The sequence below is a fragment of the Balearica regulorum genome, chromosome 4 (assembly GCF_011004875.1).
Source record: "Balearica regulorum gibbericeps isolate bBalReg1 chromosome 4, bBalReg1.pri, whole genome shotgun sequence".
NCBI lineage: Eukaryota > Metazoa > Chordata > Aves > Gruiformes > Gruidae > Balearica > Balearica regulorum.
Window position 1 is genome coordinate 2976097 of NC_046187.1, and position 20304 is coordinate 2996400.

A 20304-nucleotide genomic window follows, 5' to 3' on the forward strand; every position below is an offset into this window, starting at 1 on the left:
CTTTTTTTAAATCACAGAAAGCACCTCCATGTTAAAGTAAAAGGGGTCCACAAAAAAAAACCAAACCAAAAAACAACCACAACCCCACAAACCAAAACCCGGCAGTTTATCAGCGATGCTTGTCCTCTTCGAGAGATTCTGAGACTGCTGCATCAAATACAGAGAAAGAAAGAGTTTAAAATATTAGTTAACTGTAGCAAAGCTGGAGAAAAAACAGTTTTAAAAGAGCAGAGGCATTGCAAATACTTGCCTGACTCATTCACCGTGGTCTTCACTTTGGAGTCAAGTTAACAAGAAGTAACTCCTTGAGCTTGTATTTATACCATACCTTGCTGTGGAATGGTGCTGCCTTTTTATCTCAAAGAATCATTACGTGGGTCTTTTGTTATTTTAATGTCTTTGCTCTGTTGAGAATGTATGATCCTGGGTGAGTCTGGATGCTTTTTTGAAGTATACAGTTGTCAATGTTAACAGCTAAAACCATTACCACAAGATATCCTCCTCTTTAAAAATCCTCTATCAGCTTGTTTGATAGCACAGATTAGGGTAACAATGAGTCGTTCTCACAGTGGCACTGTAGGCATTGTGTTTCTGTGGAGCAAAGCTCTAGCTGTTTGCAGAAACATCTCCATGTTAAATGTATGTAAATATATAAATTGCTTCCATGTGGTGGTATTTTTTAGCCCAAATGCATTTGAATAGTAAGGAATGTTCTTATCTCAGTAGGTTTTTGGTGAGTTTAACCAGTTGTTGATTTTCTATCAATGATTTTTCTAGAAAATGACTGATTCTTAATATAGTAACACAGGAGTGGGTTCACTGAACTAATTCAGTGAATTCAGAGTTCACTGTCTCTGAATTAACTCTGAACTGAGCGCCTATGCTCTGTGTAGTTCCAGTAGAAAACACAGTTTACCAAGCTGTTGGATATGTTTTCTGAATATGTAAAACAAATTTGGGAGTCAGTCTGTTTTGAATGATAGCTTGGTCTTGTTAGAACTGGCCTGGACTATCAAAAGCTGAAGTGCAATAGTAAAAATGCAGATATTCACAAGGCCTGGTTTTACTGAAGTGCAGGGAGGTCTCTGATGGTAAGAATGGCCTTCACTGCTCACCAAGTTCAGCTTAAGTTATTTGTTAACTGTTTTAAGTGATCACTGAGTTTCTAAACATTATTTTCTTGTCTACAACTGACATCCTGTCCCTGTGTTGCTGCTTATAGGACCGAGTGGATGGATTTGAAGCAAGAATATTTGGCTCTTCAAAAAGCCAGTATGGCCTCCTTAAAGAAAACAATGTCTCAAATCAAACCTGAGCCTGTGGGAGAGATGGAAACGGAATCTTGTGCGCAGAAAAAGCCTCAGTCTGAAAATGACAAATGTAATCCTGTTTGCTATAATTTTTGTCTTGTTTTCTTCATGATTCTGCTACACAAACATAATTGATTAAAGACCCTGGTCCTCCAGAAACACTGCAGAATGGTTTTGTTTTCTATAATGCTGGTGCTTTCTCTGAATGCCAAATATTACTGAAAGCAAACATATCTTATTTAGATTTTGGACTAAGGAATTTTATAAGTAGAGACTAAACAAGTAATTTCAGCATATTCCGGTAGGGCTTCTTAAGCTTAAGGATCTTCTCAAGTAATTGTCTCTGAGGGGTAAATCACGCATCGACTTTTTTGAGGATGTAACTTGGGCCTGATTTGCTTAGGCTTAACTATACCTGCAGCGATTTACAAAACAATTTCGCTAAGGCATTCAAAAAATGGTTTGAAATTGGGTTTTATCAGCTTATAGTTTAAAGTAGCTTTGTAAGGATGGCCTTTTAGTTCAATTTCTACATTTTTCATAGATAGAATTGTTCCTTTTTGCTCTGGTTCCTCTGTACTTCTTTTCACTAACTTCAATACTGACGTTTCAATGCCTGTCTGATTATTTTTAATCATTTTAGAACTGAGGGTTGAAATACTAACTCTAATCAGTAGAATATAAATTATTCTTATGAGACCCTGTAGACTGTAAAAACCCCAAAAAAACTTCTCTAAGACTCTCTTCTTGGAGATATTGTCTTTTTCCTTTTTTTTTTTTTTCACATCGACTTTACTTTGTGAACAGTCTTGATCGTAGATTGAAAAAAAAAGTCTTTATCTGCAGTAGCAATATTGAATGCACCTTGTTTCATTTCTTGTATATATCACGTTGCTTATGTGCTTTCATAACATCTTTTAGTTTTTCAAACTAATGAATGTAAAACTTTTTCTTCCCCCCCTTTACCCTTTTCAAATTGAGCAGCCACCAGTGAAGATTCTGCCCCTCCTGCCAAGGCTAACACAATGGGGCCCCAGTTCGTGAGTGGAGTAATTGTGAAGATCATTAGCACCGAGCCCCTGCCGGGCAGGAAGCAGATCAAGGTAATGCCTTTGTAACCTCAGGGTAGCTGTTAGCCTTTCCTCTTACGCTGTCCCCCAAATGTTTGAATATGGAATACCGTTTAAACAAGTCCTACTATTTTTTTTTTTAATTGAATTTGTTTGGCCAGTAGCTGTGTACGGATTCTTCTCTAATACTCGTTAATGGCAAGTTTTACAACAGCAAAATAAAGAGGATGTTTCAAAGCAAAAAAATAGCTTTGAGAGGACTTCAAGCAATGTCAAGTTTATAATGAAAATAATGACAAAAATAAATAATGCTCTAGAAGATGAGTAGTTCTTTCCAGTTTAAAAAGAGAAGTTGAAGACAAAGGGGCCGCAGTGTTCTGTATTTATCACTGTGCCAGGCATTCTGCCACAATTCAGATAAAGAAATCTGTAATACTGTATTGGGGATTTTACCATTTACAGGAATTTGAGGGCAAGAAAATGCTCTCTGCATGAGAAAACAATTGCCCTTTTTTATTTTTCAGTAAGAAATTCACAACTCCAGTGAGAGTGACAGCAGTAGGACTTGTCTAGTAATTCATTCACCCATTTCTTCCCCCCCCCCCCCCCCCACCGTGGCAAGTGCTGTTTTTCTAAATTTTAAAAAAAGTGTTTTGAATAATGAAAGTTAGACATGTTAGGTAGAGTATGTCCTTTTAAGGAACGCAGCAGTTCTAAGCTGTATCCTTTTGAAATGGAAATATTAAAAGTTTTCCAAAGGAAATAATAGGCTTTTTCCAGATAGAGAATTTTCCATGAATGTGACACAGGACATTTTCTTTCACAAATTGCCCTTGTGGATGAATAACAACTGGAAAGAATTTGAGCAACTTTAACTCATGTTGGAATAAATATTCAGACCACTTAGGACAATGAGAGAATGGCTCAAACTGTGAGTTCTGAGATGACTTATCAAACTACCTATATTTATAACTGAGTAGTCCATTTGAAGTCACCAGCTGCTTGCAAGCGTGTGAAGTTTAGCGTGTGCATAAATCTAAGCAAGATGAGAGACTTCTCTCCCCGAAAACAAAGTGATGATAGGGTTTCAACTTAATCAGTCTTATCTGGCTAGGTGTATTTGTAGGCAGTTGTCTGAGTGCTGGAGACACTGAGGGAATGTAGTAGCTGTCACTGTAAGGATTGAGGGCCACTTTGACTGCAATATACACCTTACTGTGTAAAGTTGGTGTCACAGCTTAAACGTATGTCATCAGGAGGTAAGCTTAACTGTTCCTGCTGTAGCTAAAAACTACCTTTGTTTAGTATTTCCAGTTAGTCTTTTGTTTAGTTTTAGGGGAAAGTGTTTCAGGGGAAACTAAGGCTTTATGAAAGTAAAGGAGGACCAAGTAAGATTGGGGTGGCCTTTGCTGTTATTAATCATGTCTTCGATTCCCATAAGAAGGAGATAGGTAAAATATTTCATAAAACGCTAGCGAACAAATAAGGCAGGGTGTTTAGGGAGGCTCAGAATTGCAAAATACAACTGTAGTTTGAAGAAGCGATGATCTTTAGGGGGCACCAGCTCTTTTTTTGGGTCAGCACTGGGAGCTGCAAAGCGTGCTTGACGCTTCGTGAATTTTTCTGGTCGTACCAGTTGCTTTTACAAAAGGTGACAGTCCGACAAAACCTCGCTTTGCCTGTGTTCCTGGACTGTCACAGCTACGGCAGACACTGCCGCAAAGCCATGCATCTCGGGTTTATTTCCTTAATAAACTTCCGGAATTGATCTGTATTTCTGTTGGTGTGGCAGGCTTAATTACTTCCACACACTGGAAAGGTCTTTGCAGAGAGTTTTAATATTGTTTTGAAGTTTTAATTTTTTTACTTCACTACTTCCATATTTTGCTATATAGGCGCTTCTCAGAGAACGTAGAATTTGCCAACTCGGCTAAACTGTTTGGGTCCTCGTAGTTTTCCACGTAAGCATGATTTAGGAATAGCAGAATTAAGAGTGGAAAATAGCTTTGGTTGGCTCTGAAATGATCTCGACTGTATTGGCACTTAAGTTTTCTTTGAAGGCTGTCCTTGGTAGTGGAGGGTTAAAAGCAGTGTGTAATTGTTGAATAGAAGCATCTTAGTTGAGCTGCCTGCTGTGAACAAAATTGACTAGGAATGTGTGGTCTGAGTTAATTTCCCTAACAGCAGGTATTACAAGTGAAGTACTTGATCTGAAAGAGCATGTGCGATTCTTCTGTTAGTGAAAATTTTCAAGTAGAGGTCACTTCATGAAGATAGGAAGGGTTGGTTTACTACTACTCGTTTCTCAAATCATCTGCCATGAATGAGCTTGCTTTTAAATGTTTCATGCATAGGTATTTTTCTGTTGGACCGACTTGAGTCGATATTATAGTACACAAATAATTTTTCCTTTTTTAGAAAAGTCCGTACAGAGACAGTACTGAAATAAATGGATAATTACTGATGTTCCATTAGTAAATTTATTCTTAGGCAAAGAAATAACATCTTCAGGAATTACTGCTTTAAAGTGTTCTTGAAGGGCAGGATGAGAGAGAAAGAGATGTTGTAGGCTCATAAATCAGAATTCGGTTGTAACCTTCTGAAGAAAATATATTAATTCAAAACTATTTGACAAGAGATTCATTGATTAAATGAAGAAAGGTCAGTTATTGCCTTCTACTTGATGACCTTTTTGAAAATGTCAATGAGCTACAAATTGAATGGTCAAAAAGTCACTCTTTTTGTATTCTTTTTTTTTAAGTCTGGTTTATGGTCTTTGTTCTCTCACATGCTTTGATAGGATGCTTTGGCAGTGCTGGCTGAAGTTGCTTATGTTGACATGCTGGAGGGAGACACGGAATGTCATGTCCGTTTTAAAACTCCTGAGGATGCACAGGTTGTCATGAAATCATACAAAGAAATACAGATCAAAAACAACTGGAAATTCCAAGTTCTCACTGGTAAGACTTCTCTTTTTTAATTGTAGCACAGGAGAAGACTTAAGTACTGTGCAAAGGATGGTATTGTGCGGTAGCTTTAGGAATATATTTAGATATCTTGGTAGCTTGGGAAAAGACTGCATTTTTATGTGAGTCTTCTCATTTTGCTATTATGCTGAAATTGGTAAAACAGTAAAAGGTTTTATGCCACTATTCAGAGGAAATAACAATTTTGCTTGCCTTTTATCAACCTTATTCTGGTGAGATGGATTTATTTATGTCACTTGTAGTGGCAATGGACTATAGAACTTAATTCACATTTCAGTTTTATGAGTATAACATTCTGGTGATGCAAAAGAATTTTAAAAGAAGATTTTCTTGAAAATACCCAACTTGTGTGAAGTAACAGGAGAAGGATTTAACAGCATGGATACACTTACAGTGCTTTTAGCACTTGCCTTCTAATTAATCTTTCTTTTTTCAGGAAATTGAATAACTTATGCCACAGTAATGCCTGTTTTTTAAATTGTATTTACACTAGAATTTTTACTTGCTTACTTTGGAACCTCATTCTAATGTGTGGGGTTTTTTGTGTTGGTGGGGTTTTTTTGTTTGCGTTTTTTCCCCTGCAATTACTCTGCTGTTCCGCTGTTCTTGTATTAGATTTGGACTAGTCTTCCAAGTGTGGAGAAACCTCTTTATGAAAGTGAGGGGCAGAAGAAGTGGGGGGGAAAAGCCTCTCAAACTTTGTTACTGTATTGATAAAGCTTTTTTACATTCTAGATATGCACTAAAAATACTAAATGTACAAAAGCCAGGTAGAACTATCCAGATGATTTTCTCATCTGTGTATTTAAATATTTTACCACACTCCTGCACAGATCCTCACATAGGGCCCGGCTCCATGCACGCAGTGATGTAAAACCGCAGAAATATCGATTAAAGATTGCAGAAGGAAGAGCTATAATGGAAGCATTAACTTTCATGTTAATATCCAAGTTAATTAAAGTTTGAGACTCACTGAATACTGCTAATGTCATTTTGAGATAGATTCGTTTCCCGAGTATTCTGTGTTCCGGAGATCCAGAAACGATTTGAAAGATGGCATTTTACAGCTGTGTGGTCTGTGCGTATTTGTCTCGGGTTTGGTATCCTGCTACAGAAGAGGGTAGAAGTAGATTGAGACTAAGTATGACATTGTAGGAGGGTTCCATTTGTAGTCTTAAGATTAACTTTTTTCCCCAAACTGGTTCCTTGAAATGGGAATGGAAAGGCTTCTGAAGAACCGAAGTGACTCACAGTAAGGATTTCAGCTTTTCTTGGTGGCATGAGGTGAATACAGAGAATAATGAAAGAATCTTGAATGCTCCCTACTGCAGGGACCACAGTTTTGCCCGTGATATTTTACTTCTTAGAACTTGACTTTAAATGTCTTAAGCTTTTCATCTGACAAGATGTTCAATGCACAAAGAATGTTTAGATGTTAATTGTGATTGAATGTATAAATAATACTGTTGAAATGTATGCAAAATTGGTTCTCAGAATTATTAATTCCATAACTTTTGCAGGAATCTTTTCCAAGATCACTTGGAAACTTCCCTGTAACCAAAGATTTCCCATGAGACCGTACAAGGTTACGTTATAAAATTCCCATCGTGATAGTTACAGCACAAACCAGAGGAAACAGTGGCGAACTGTTTCTTCCTGCGAAACAGCTGCTGAAAAAAGGCGCAAAATTATTTCCTCTCATATTCCCCCCCCTCCACGTTGAAGTATTCCTAACTGCCCATGAAGTCCCCAGCATTTGCTTCTAACACTGGTTTTGATGAAACAAAATTATTTCAGTCCTTCTTAGAGATTTTTTTTCCTGTTTGATAGTTATTTGAAATTAGAGGTTGAGTACAACAGTAAATGAAAGGGCCTCTGAGTGCTATGGTGAAACTTTAGCTAAAGACTGAGCTCCTGCTAATTACACATAGAGAGTGGTATTTGCATATTTCCTCAGTTGTTCTTGTTAAGTTTGTAAAACTCCTTGCTCAGGAAAACTCAGTTAAATACTTGGCAATCCAGTCCTGAAGTTAAAAAAATGTTTAGAACCTTGATTCAGGTCCTGTCTGGCTCATACAGAACAGAGACCTCTGTGTCAGCTTTAAGCTGCTTTGGACAGAGTTATTCTTTTCTCGGTTCACCTCTGTGTGTGCTGTTCAGATGTTGCAAAGTTGTTTGACTTCTCTGACTATGAAATTTAAGGCTGATGGGGAAATACTTGTTAGGTTTCCCTAACAGGGATTTTTACATGCATTTGCCGTAGTTAGAAAAGATTCCTTCTCATCACAGCTGAAAACACTGCATCTGTTTGCATGGAACACTTTTATTCATGTACTGTAATGTTAACTTGTTTTTCAAGGTGATCATGAACAACGTTACTGGCAGAAGATTTTAGTGGACAGACAAGCTAAACTTAACCAGCCTCGAGAAAAAAAGCGGGGTACAGAGAAGGTAATGTGCAAGTAAATTTTTTTCCTATAGAGCCATGGTTGAAAACAGGACTGTGCTTCTGCGTAGGTCTACATTTTTTGATACCTTAACTTCTGCTCTATATTCAATCCAGTCAAATCATTTTCTACGGACTTTGCAGCAGGGTTTTACAACCCCAAAATAATCTATGGCTGTCCTGGTCCAGTTGCCAGTTGCAAGGCTTGTCTTTATGGAGACAGTCAGAGAAAGTTAAGGCCATGACTAAAGGCACTAAGTTAACTTGTAAGCTGAATTTCCTTTAAAACCCTATCTGGATGAGCTTGTTAAAAAGGTAAGTAGTCTTGATTTACTCTAGATAAAGTCTTATGCTTTAGACTTAATTCTCTAGTACGATACAGAAAATTACCTTCTTCAGAATGAATTCCTTTTCTCACAATTTATGCCATTTTTTTTTTTAGTGTACAGTTCTGGCGCTATGGTGAGTGCTGGTGTGTTCCTAGTGCAGTTAAGAGTCTGTGCACCAGTGTGTCTGTCTTGATCCAGACATATCTGAATGCCGCTGCGAGCGTCCGGACCAAAACTGCCTTGCGTCTAGTGAAATTTCCTTCCAGCCTTGACCTTGTGGCGCCTGTCAGGCCGCAGTGTTGAGGGAGTGTTGCAATGAATTTGCAGGCTGCAGTCTCCACTCCTGCCCCAGAAGATCTTCCAGGCATGAAGGGTTCTTGATTAAGCCAGTCAGATCCTTTACCTGACAGAGAGGAGCCGAAGAGTATTTCACAGACATTTTATTGCTAGGCTTACTTCGCACACATTGCAGATAAGGTTTCCGAGTTGGCTTTAACCCGAATCTTTATGCTGTCGCTTGCAAAACTTCACAATCATCTGAACTTAAAGTTTCCAAACTAATCAGAAAATGATTTTGTTTCCTAGATGCTCCAGTGATGCACACAATACCAAAAAATACCTAGTTGTTCCCTGTATGGTTGAAAAGAAATATTACACTGGCCTAAAAGAACAGCAATTGTACAGGTCAAAGCCTTGTCTTGTACAGAGCCTATTTTGCATGTCTTACCTTGTTTGCCTAAATGTTCTTTCAGGGATCCCATAGACAAATGAGTCTTGTTCTTTTAAACAAAGGTATGCATAAAGAATTTCCCCAAATGATTTGATTTAATTTTCTTAGGAGCATGAAAATGGCATTGGTTCTAGCCATTATTCTTTGATATAAGCAGTGAAGGAATGTGAAAACTGTACAGCTTTAGAGCTTTTACTGAGTGCTGCCAGGTTTTTTCAATTTTTTTAAAATGTACTTTTAATTTTTTAAACCAAAGGTGCCAGCGACGCCTTTGACTTGAATTTGGACTGTAGGTGCCCTGTTCCCAAGTTTCTGTTCTTCATCTTTTGAAGATTGGTATTTGTTGATCAAATTGGCGTAAAGTGGCCAGTAATGTACCTCATCTAGGCTTGCAGATATAAACTGGCTCAGTTCTGCCTAACAATAGCAGGGGCAAGGATGCAAACTCCTGCTCTTCCCCCTTACCCATCACCTTGCAACTCTGGGAGGTGTTAACTTCAAAGCTTAGTGAATACTATTTAAATGCTAACACTGTTAAGCAAAACATCAGGAAAAGAATGCCGTGCTGTAGTCAATAACTCTTAACCCTTTCGTTACTTTTTGACAGTCTGAATTCCAGAAATACAGACTGATAATAAGAAAAAGAGTGTTTCTTTCTCGGTTCATTAGTATTAATTTTAATCTTCTGTTAGAAAATTCCAAAGCACTCTCAAGTTGGCTTCTTTTGAAGGTCACAATAAAAGAAAGGAAAAAAGTAATATAATGATTCATAATTAAACACGTACGGCGGAATATGCCATTAGTGTATCTTTCTTGTAAAGATCTATTCTGTTCAAGGTTTTGAAGTCCCTTACAAGATCTCTCTTTGAAGATGAGCATTTGCCTGTTAGGTGTTTTGTACTTGTGATAAAAGACAGCATCTTATACTTTCAATTAGCGTTTAAATGTAGGCATAAAAGTTACTGATAAGCTATATAGCTGCAGCGGTGTCAATGTGTTTATACTAATAATGAAAACACGTGTTGTTGCCTGGACTGCATCACGTTACAGGCAGTACACAAAAGCACGGAGATGTTTTTGAGTGTAACTTTAGGCAGACTGAGATTCCCCTCTTCCACGTGTTCTAAAAAGCACGGACTTACTCGGCATCCCTGCAGTGGGTACTGTGGCATGCCAGGATAAGGGTTAGCGATCACTTCAGCGGGGGATTTCTGGGGTAGTGCCACCCCCACCCCTCCCAAAAGAAGAGTGCTAGAGATTTTACTTTCTCTGGCATAGTTCTTATAATGAACTAAATGTCTAAAAGAGACTAGGTATCCTGGAGTTCCCCAGAACTTGTGACTAAGGCCTGACCGTTCTTTGGAGTTAAAAAGGTGCTGAGTGTCAGGCCTTTCCCCCAGGCCTGGTGGTTCCTTGTCACCTCTGTGCTCCCCTCTGCTGCCCCTTCCAAAGCCGTGATTTTTAGCCTGTTGTTCAACTGCATGATAAAACCACCATAGCGATTTAGTGATGCAGATGAAAAACTTCCTTGCCACGACTGTTTCTTAAGGGCAGTGCGGGTTTATGCAGACCTGAAGCAATTCATCGGTCTGTAGTCTTAAACTCTCCAGACTGATTAAAGTCTTGCCTTCACAAAGCAAAGACAGGAGTGCCTGCAAGCTTTCCACTCGGGCACTTGTCTTGTGGGAGGAGGTGCTGCTGAACCTAGTTCACACCTTGTACACCCTCTTGCACAGAAGGAAAGGGGGAAGTTTAAGAGGGTGGGAGTGGTGGTAGAAGTGAAAGGCATTTGGGGAGGAAGTGAGAATTGGCTATTTGTGAAGGGTGGAATGATTTGTAGAATACATGGGAAAGGAGGTTAGTGGGAAGGCTTGGGCACAGCCCACATCTAGTCTCTTCTGATGATGCCTGGGGCACAGGGGCTGCCTGGGGCACGGGGGCCGTGCTCTTGCAGGACTGACCAGTTCCCTGTCTGTGTGCCGGTGGGGAGAGGTCCCGCTCCACAGCGCAAATAAACCCCTTTCCTCAGTTCTCTGAAGCTGATATCTATGCAAGGGATGAATGCCTGTTTGGAGATGTGATCAGTGGTGTCCTTAGAAATAGGCACTGGTACTGGATTGATTAGCTGAAAATGGCAATCCTTGAGGCTTCTTGCAAATTCAGAGGTGCTGGTATAGAAACACTCACTGATAGGAACTGGGCAGTTCATGTCTTTGAGCTTTTCTTCCAGTGTTTGTCCTTCTCCATGCCACATGTTGAATGAATGAGCCACTGTACTCCTGGCTTTTTTTTTTTTTTTAGAGTTTAACTCTTTTTTAATTCTTTTTTCAGATAACAGAAAGTAAAAGTAACTCTTAATTAAATCTTTAGATCAGTTTTATTTCTGGAGAATGATTGAGTCATGTACCCGAACTTATTGTCTGATGCTGTTGAGAACCTGTTACAGATTGCAACCAAGCTAAATGCTGGGGAGGTGCAGGGGAACGTCCCAGTAAGACTATGGTAGAGTGATTGTACTGCAGCACAGCAGACAATGCATCCGTGCAGAGTCAGTGCGGAGCCTAATTCCTGACTGCTGTAATCAGTGCAGCAGCATCCCTTGCGCTTGCACGCGGTGTACAAGATGCAATGTCTGCAGGACGTAGTTGTGACCAGAGCCATATGGCTAGATAGTGAATAATTTGATTTATATGTGAAACTCTTCGAATCTAGCAAAGTCTTTACCGGAATGCCTGGTGAGCATTTTACCTCAGCACCAGCTAATAGGCTTTAGTAGTCTCCATCAGATAAGTTAATGCGGGTTTATGCTGGTGCATTACGGATGTGCCTAGGTGCACAGGACTTGCCAGCTTCATCGCTTGTTATTCAGATTAGGCAGCCTGTCTTGTTCCTTACGTTTTGCTTTATTATTATTTTTTCAAGGTATTCATTTAACAGTTACCTTTGGTTTATGGTTAAGGAATCTTAATGGGGCATTGCGATACCAAAGCTTCTTGTGCCTTTGCTTTTGGGTATTCGTATGACTTTGCAGTACTGCAGTTAAATCTGTGGATGTTCTAGTACGGAGGCTTTAAAAACAATTATGATTTTAAAGTTGTTCTCAGTGTTTTGTTTTCTGCCTGAAGACACAGTGCACAATTTGAAAATTAACAGGTTAGTTCCCCGAGAGCATTTCTCATACCCCTGTACTTGGGAGCAGGTAACTCCCTCGTTTGCCAAGAAAAGGCATGTATTTTCTGTACCGGACTAGTGACTGCATGCGTGTACTCTGAAACAAATATGCATAAGAGAAGCAAACTGAAGGTAAACGGGAGGCGTTGTCCAAATTTTGGTGGTATTTTGAAAAACAAAGGTGTTTTTTTTTCCAGTTGCTCTGTGTCTTAGCTCTTTGCAAGGAAGCAGAAGAACTGTTTGACCAGCAGTGGGTGGTGTGTGAGGGAGTTGCTACCGAGATTGTTGCCCTAAAGTGTAAATATCCTAAAAGATCTCAGATAGCCCAGTGTGTCTCTCGTAAACTCTGGATTTAGCTATGCTCAAGTCTAAATTTGGATTCCCTGCCTGAAGTGGGAAGCTGTGGGGAAGGGAAAGGATGCCAGGGAGAAGGTATACAGTGAGAGTCCTCTGAACCGATGCGGAGCACCGCCTGTCAGGGTAGCGGTGTACAGAAGGTGTTCTAGCTGGTAATTTTCTGCAAAGCAAGCAAGGCTGCCTTAGCAGAAAGGAGATGGAAAAAATCCCAAAAGTCCCAAAATCCCAGTTCTTCACCTGGTGTGCAGAAATGCCAGTCAACACGCAGAGTTGAGGTAATTTTGTGTTTATTTCTAGTCTGCAGAGTAGGGTGCCGGGCATCTAACACTAGCCAGCACACAGAGTGCATCAGGCATGCCTTTTTTTTTTTTATAATAACAAGCTGTAGTTGATTGGTGTTCTCAATCTTCCTTATCCACCTTTCACCCGCCCTCATCATACATACGCAATTTACTTTATTTCAAACATTTGGGAAGGTCTCCTAATTAGCAGGCTCATTATTCACAAAGGGGTGTACATTTTAGGATTAAAAGTGATACAGGTTAGCTGAGGATATGCTATTTCTTGATACTATTCCAAGGGTAGATGTATTTTCTAGGCAGTTACAATAAGGAAAGGATACCTTGAAGGATCCTGTTGTTCTGAATCCTTGGTCCACTGAGAGATCCTACCCTGGTTACTATAGTTTCAGAGCATACTGTCAGGGATACTTCAGGTGGTGTAGACTTTGCACAGTGTTAACCCTTCTTTTTCCTGCGTCGGAATTACTGCCACGAGCGAAGGGTTCTCTGGTCAAAGATGGAAGCTGTGAGTATTGGTAATATTACCGAACTGAGACCAGCGGTTTCAGCAATATCCCAGTTCAGCACTTAGGGCTTTAATTTGTGTGAAAAATGTAAAGCAATCCTAGGTACTTTAGTAATTTAGTCATTCTCCCAAAAAAGCACCTGAAAACTAAGAAATCCCATGTCAGGTAGGGCTTTGAGTTAGGGATTCCTGGCATCAATGTTCCTCCAAACTGCACCGTTATTTCTTGATACTCGTTCTCAGCAGGTTTGTGATACGTATTGCGCTGTTTTCCTAGCTTGAAGGATGGCCCCCATTGGGATTTCAGTGGTTTTGTTTCTTTGAGTGTAGAAAATGACACAGTTTTCCTCAGGCATCTTTTTTTTTATGGTCTGACCTTGTTTTTCTTACAGTGGTAACAGCATGAATCCCATAAAAGGGTAGGGATTTTTAACTTCCTGTATGAGACTGGTTTGGGATTTTTGAACTTGTAATTTTGTTCTCTTGAACCACGTTGGGAGGAAGAAGGGGTGGAATGAAAGATGCTGCACTCTCTGGAGACTGAAGAGATGCCTTACTCTCTTTGATCCTTCTGAGGCAATACTGAAATAAATTATAACAGGGCTACTTTAACTTTTTTTGGGTCAGGTGTACAGGTTAGCTCAGCTGTTGAAAGATCAGCTTTTTCTCGTGAAGCTTGGTAAATCAGTGAATATTCATGGTTGTGAGATAAAATCGTAACAATTTTCCTCTAATCTTTCCTACAATATTTTTCCTGTTTGCAGTTGATTGCTAAAGCTGAAAGAATGAGACTTGAAAAGACTCAACAAACAAGCAAACATATTCGCTTCACTGAAGAAAACTAACCAAGACTGATTGTGATTTTGAAAGTGAACAAAGTATTTAAAAAAAGAAAACTGAGAAACCCAACTGAAAACAAACTCCACAAACACCACTGCTTACAGCAACTAAACTGTTTTTAAGAAGCCATCAAAAACTGGTCAGTTTGATTCATAATTCTGCAGACTGCAAGTATGAAGATTGTTCTGAATCCCATTTTTAAATAGCTGAATGTTTACTGCTTCTGAGCCTTTAGGTAAAGCTTTCTGGGAAAAAGAAGTATTAAGAGATGTTGCTTTGGTTCACTTACGTTTTTTTTTTTGTATGTTGAAGTTTTATACACTAGGTTATGAAATAAAATGCTTGAGAAATTTCCAGTTGTGCTTCTCTAATTCTTCAGTCTGCTTTGTGACACTATAAATAAAACTGGTTAATGCTAAATAAACCTCTCTAGGCCTCTGTTTAGTCCATCAGACCATTCAAAAATACACTAGAATGACTACGTGACCTTCCATGTATTTTACTAGGACGGTCAGAAAATCTGTCATTGAGAAGTCTGGAAGAAAATTTACTTGCATGAAGTGCACACTAAACTGAATTTAGACTTTTTTTTTTTATTTTAGAAGAATCTTCAGGGGAAGAAATAAGAAAACCTTTTTGTTACATCTGGTAACTAGCTCCAGAAGTAATTCTCACAGTTAAGTGTTGTGTAGTTCACGAGTTAAGATGGTGATCTTGATGCGCCTTAGGGTATTTTATTGTAGACGGGCAATAGTTTTTAAAAAAAAAAAAAAAAGCCAAGCATAAAATTGGAATGATATAAAAGGTTGAATTTCTGTATGACTAAGAGTACTGTGTAAAGCTTTCTCCATTAATGTAAAGATAAATTCAGATGTTAATTTGTGAGATAGTTTTAGTGAATTTTACTGCAGGGCAAATAAGACACTAACACATTGGTTTAGAAGTGTGAAACTTTCTTATAAATAGAAGGATGAGCAAGTTATTTTGAAACCAGAAGTACATTCCTAAAATACCATCAGAGTCTGTTGAAAGAAACTGTCAGTGACAAACCAGGCGTTTTTGCAGCTATAGATTCTTTTTTTTCTGGTAAGATAGGTTAACGTTTTAAAATTCTATGCTATCCAATTGCCCAAGCAGTGTAGGTATTTTAATGATACATCTTATAATAACAGTAAGTTTGGTGACCCTGGTGTATTTTTGCTATCTAGGGAAAGAATCTACATTGTTTCTGCTGAATCCTTGAAAGTAGCATGGGTGTAATTCCCACAGTGGCTTTGCAGTCAGGGAGAACAGGAGGCAAAGGAGGACAAAAATTAGCAAAAACCATATTTTTCGAGAGATTATACCAAAGCATATTAACTGTAATCAAACTATCCAAGGTAAGAATAGTGTAGAGATGCAGCATAGTAAGAGCAGAAGAATGTTTATGGATCACAGTTTATGTGCTGCTACTTGTGATGTAGTAGCAATGGTAACTATTTACTTATACTGGTTCTTGGAAATTGTGTAAGGACAGTTCCTCCTGAAAGATGAGATTCTTTTTTTTTTTCTTTTTTCCCATTTCTGTGATGTGAAGGGGGAGAAAAACCCAACAGCCTACTCGGGGTAAAATGTTTTGGTTTTTTCCTGCTGAAATTCATTTAAATCAGAAATTCATCCATGTTATAAATAATTAAGATCATAAATGATTCAGGCTTTTTTATGTTTTGTGGGGAGCGGAGCAGAATTGCAAAAGCATAAGTCTTGGCGTTTTGCTCTGTTAGTAATAATTCCTGACTTGAACACATAGCAAGAGAAGTCACCCTTCTGTTCCTTTCCATATTTGTATAGGTTAAGTATTTTACAATTAAACAGCAGTTTTGTTTTTCTCTTTTTTCAAACTAGTGCAGAAATCCGCTTCAGCAGGGAAGCGTGGTGGTTAGTCCTTTCTGAAGAAGTTAAGAATAGAATTTTTGCCACTTATTTCAGAAGTCACGTATGGAGAGTGTGGTCTACACACTTTTACAAAAGAAAGTTGGATTCTTGAGTATGCCGGAATGGTTTACACATTTTTTTTATTTTGTCTTTGAGTACACCTGACAGTTGATAGCTGCTGCTGTTATCCCTCCCCATCAGCATGTGCTAAGAGGAGGACTCCATCTGTTGAGTTTCCCATCCCCAAAGGTACTTCATGTTTGACCTTGTCAGCAGAGGATGTCTTTAGCAAAGTCTGGCATGCTTACCTGCGGCGCTTTGGTTTGTTGCTTACTATTACATTTTCTGTTCTACTGGTTTTCTCTAGGTTCATCTATTCCTAGGGTCTTGCGACTTTTTTTTCCCTCTGCGCCCCCCCCCACACACACACCTGAAGAACTACCCTCTTTTATTTAAAATTTCAGGATGATGTTGTAAAACTATAGGAATTTATAACCTTGGACTGCGCTTTTGTTATTGCTGATTTTTTCTCTCTCCTTTGACTGTTGACTGTTTTGAAAGGACATCGTTACACTTAAATCGGCCTGGAGCAAAAACCAGCATTGATTCTGCTCTTCATGACCCAGCATAGGGCTGAATCTGAAATTATTTTTAGCGCTCGTATTTTTACCTCTTTTCCACTCAGCGCTGCCAACTTGCTGACTGGGACCAGGGCTCTGTTTTGTTGGATTTCTTTACCTTTGTTTTTGCACCTTGTGTTAATTCAAGTTTCTTTGACTGTCCTCAATCTCACCGTTACCTGGTGCAAGCAAGAAGTCTGGAAAAATAAATCCTGTAGCAAATTTGCACTGAAATACGGTTCCCACAGGAGACTCGAGGTGTGGTGAGGTTCCCAAGTGCTCTTGTCCAGGGGGTGGGTATCCGCAGTGAGAGAACTTTCTAAATCTTTGTCTGCCTCCTCTGTTGACATGCTGTATTACGAAAGCTTATGCCCTTAAATTGGTCCCTTCTTTTAACCATCTGTCAAGTCTGATTTAACATGGCCTGTTCTACCTGTTTTATCTTACGCAGCTAATAACTGGCGTTCTGTGTGGGGTTTTTTCCCCCAAGATGTACCATGTATCCTAATTTAAAATTAGACTTTAAAGCAGTCCTTGAAAGCTGGCAGGTAAGTACATTATCTTTTTCTAGAGAGGATATAAATCAAATTAGAAAATTACCCTCTGATAAATGACAAAGGTGCTTGCTGCCCATGTCCCCTAGAACATAGGTCAGTGTCGTAATTGCTTACTTAGCGTAGCGTCTAATGATCTCAGATGGGATTAAATCATGGGCAAAATGCTGCATGATGCTGTAAAAAATAATTAGATAAGGTATGCTCGGGTGACTTTGAAATGTGCCTGAGTGGGGAAGTAATATGGTTATCTTACCTACAAGTGATTAAGTTTCTATGGGTGGTGGTGAGGAAGCTGTTTTCCACCAAAAGCAGATTATTTTTCCTACTGTTAGATGTGCTTTCTTCATGTCAGCTGTAGTTCTGTAAGGGAGGAACATGGCTTGCCTGCCAGGGATGTTCTGGGCGTGAACTACCTGAATTTGTACCAATGGTATTAAAACGTGATATTCCGAACGCATTTCCTTCTCTTGGAGCAGGTAGAAGTTTTGGTCTGCAAGTATCAAAGAGCATTTATTTTAAATGCAAGGGCACAGCTGTCACAGTTTGGTTTTTACCTTTTTAAATATGCCAGTAGGTGTTTTGTCAGGGTGTTAGAGGAATGGCTGGGAGAACAGACTTGATTCTGCTTTTGTTGTGTTGTAAATGTGGAATTGTCACTGTGTCTCTTTGGCAGCAATACTGGCCTAGGAGTTTGTCCAGTCTCTCACCGGGGGCCACTCGTGCTTGCCCCTGAACCCAGGGAGCTGGACAAATAACGGTGGGAAATTTTAAGCTGACTTCATTGCTGAGGAAGACGACGTGTGTAAGCGGGCCCTGGGTGCCCTGCTGACGTGCCACGCTGGGCGTACGTCGCCAGGCGTTAACCAGAAGCTCTGCAAACGAGTACTCGCTGCGTAGCGTAGTGCTTGAGCTTTGCAGAAAGTCGCCGTGTCCGAAATCATTGATGTTTAAATACTGGTTGAACGTGTAATCAAACCAACCATACGGATCTTCTAATTGCATCTTCTTCCTCAAAGGGTTGCTCTCTAATGGAGCTGTAAGTGGTGGAGAACTGCAAAGCTGGGGGCTCTTGGCCTTCCAAGCCAGCGGTCGCTGTTCTAGGCGAATCCTTTGAATTTGGGAGCTGGCAGTGCCAAGAGGCCAGGCAGTTCTCTGGGGTACTTGGTGGCCTGCGGGTTTTTGTTAGTTTACAAACAGAGCCGGGCCAGCTCTCCTATTTGTGCCTCCATTTGCCGGAACCGGCGTTGATGGCGTACTTAGCATGCATAGCTGTTACCCGAGTCACGCCAATCGCTGCAAAACCAGGAGAAAATGAAGGCAGGAGAACATGGGAGAGCTTTTCTTGCTGTTGCCAAGGAGACTCGGTTTGAGCTAGATAAACACTCGCTCATCGCTGCTGCGGTTTTATTGCCTTGGCGTGTTTTGAGTGGAACAAAACAAACACGGGACAGTGAAAATAAGTGGGAGAAAGGTAAAGGGAAGGGACAAAGCAGCCCTCGCGCTCGGAAGCGAACGACATCCGCGTGGGCAGAAGAGCTGCCTGTGTTTCTGCAGCGGGGTTTCTCTACCCCAACCCGTGTCGCAGCACCCCGGCCCTGCGCACCCCTCGACGGTAGCTGCCTGCCAGTAACATCGTTTCCTAATGTCTAATTACAGTGTTCAATCCTAATGATTTGTGCAAAAAGAAAGGACCTGGAATAAAGTGAAGGAATGTGCAGGGTCTGATGGGAAAAGCCTTCCAGCTTGGTGTGTTTTTACTGAAGCTCATTTAACCTACCCCTTTTCTCTTGCTGGGATGGAGCAGGGGCTGAGGCTCCATCAAATTTAGAGGGTTTTTTCTACTTTTTTAGTCTTTTAGGTACGACTGTTCCCAGGGAGGGGCCACTACCCATTAGCTGACCGCTCACCAAATCTCTTGCTGTATCTAATCTTTGCTCTGCCAGCCTGGGGAAGGCAGGGGCTGGGGGGGTGCCAGCCCCGGCGGTGCCCTTGGGGCGAGGGGGGCTCTCGGGGACCCCACGGAGGCTCTGGCCAGCAGAGGGCAAAGCTGCCACACGCCGTCCTTGCATCTGAGCTGAATACCCTCCCCTGCTTCAGGTAGCAGAGCTATCCACAGAGAAATTTGGGTAGTTTGGCACTGAATTACTCTTCACAGTCAGTAACCGAGCAGGTAAATGCAGAAGTTTCATCAGCACAGAGATCTCCGCTGACTGGTGGTGGGAGCGTACGTCATGATATGTGAGATGCAGGTCATGTGCGTTCTTCCTTGTCTCCAAAAGCAAAAGAGCATAATTACTATAAAAGTAGGAAGCTTCCTGACTCCTTGTCATGGCAGAGGGAGCGTGTTCCCGTTCTCCCACCCTCCAAGCAATGTCTGGAGCAGACGTGGTTGAACACCTTTTTGCAGTTTTCTCCTTTGTTTTGTTTTGGTGGTGGTTTGTTGGTTTGTTTTCCCCACCATGGCTGGTATTTCTGTTTTGCTTTCCTTTCCCTTACCTGCTACACGCTGAAATGTGGCTTTATTATGAAAAGTGCCACTTTGTTACCTAGCCTTTTGTTTAGTATTTGGGGAGTATTCTGGGAATACAGCTGCTCCCTCAGATCTTGCCCATCATACCTGGTGCCTCACTAGATAACTTCTTGCAAAGTTTAGCCTAGAAGATCTCTTCCGCGTGCCCAAATGCAAAGTGTCCTCGACCTGTTGGCTCGGTATCAGCAACAAACCTCTCTTCCCTTTCAGCGCAGAGTGTTAATAAGTTTCACACGTAATTAATCTCTTTCATACAATACTGCTTTGATACTGTAAATATCTTTTTTTCATAATTCTGACATTTAACACTCCCAAAACTGAAAGCTAAATTCGAATCCACTTAAATTCCTTGACTTGCTCTGAAACTTCCGCTGCAAAGCTTACTATTATTTGCCACTACAATTCATCCTCAAATAGTTTTCCCCCATCTTCTCCCAGCAATAGCTCTGAGGTGTTTCCTGATCCGTGCTGGAGTCACCTCTCGTGTCGGATGTGAAAAGGTAGATTTAACTCTGTGCCTAGAGCGACAAAGTGAGTATCAAACTACCCTATCTCCTGGATTTTCAACCTGATAGTGGTTTATTTTGCTCTTGAAAGAGCCAGGTGATTGAGATGCGCAGATTTACCCAGTGTTTC

The 20304-nt window shown here is 40.4% G+C and overlaps 1 protein-coding gene across 4 annotated transcripts in view; it reads left to right on the plus strand.

Moving 5' to 3' along the window:
* Positions 1-14399, plus strand: part of LARP7 (La ribonucleoprotein 7, transcriptional regulator) — a 62808-nt gene extending 48409 nt beyond the window's left edge. For all 4 annotated transcript variants that reach the window (XM_075750971.1, XM_075750972.1, XM_075750970.1 and 1 more), the window contains 5 exons: positions 1223-1380; positions 2295-2413; positions 5181-5340; positions 7727-7818; positions 13972-14399. In XM_075750971.1, coding sequence (XP_075607086.1) covers positions 1223-1380; positions 2295-2413; positions 5181-5340; positions 7727-7818; positions 13972-14052 — 610 coding nt within the window. In that variant the 3' untranslated portion in view covers positions 14053-14399. The remainder of the gene's footprint in view (positions 1-1222; positions 1381-2294; positions 2414-5180; positions 5341-7726; positions 7819-13971) is intronic.
* Positions 14400-20304: the final 5905 nt, after the last annotated feature.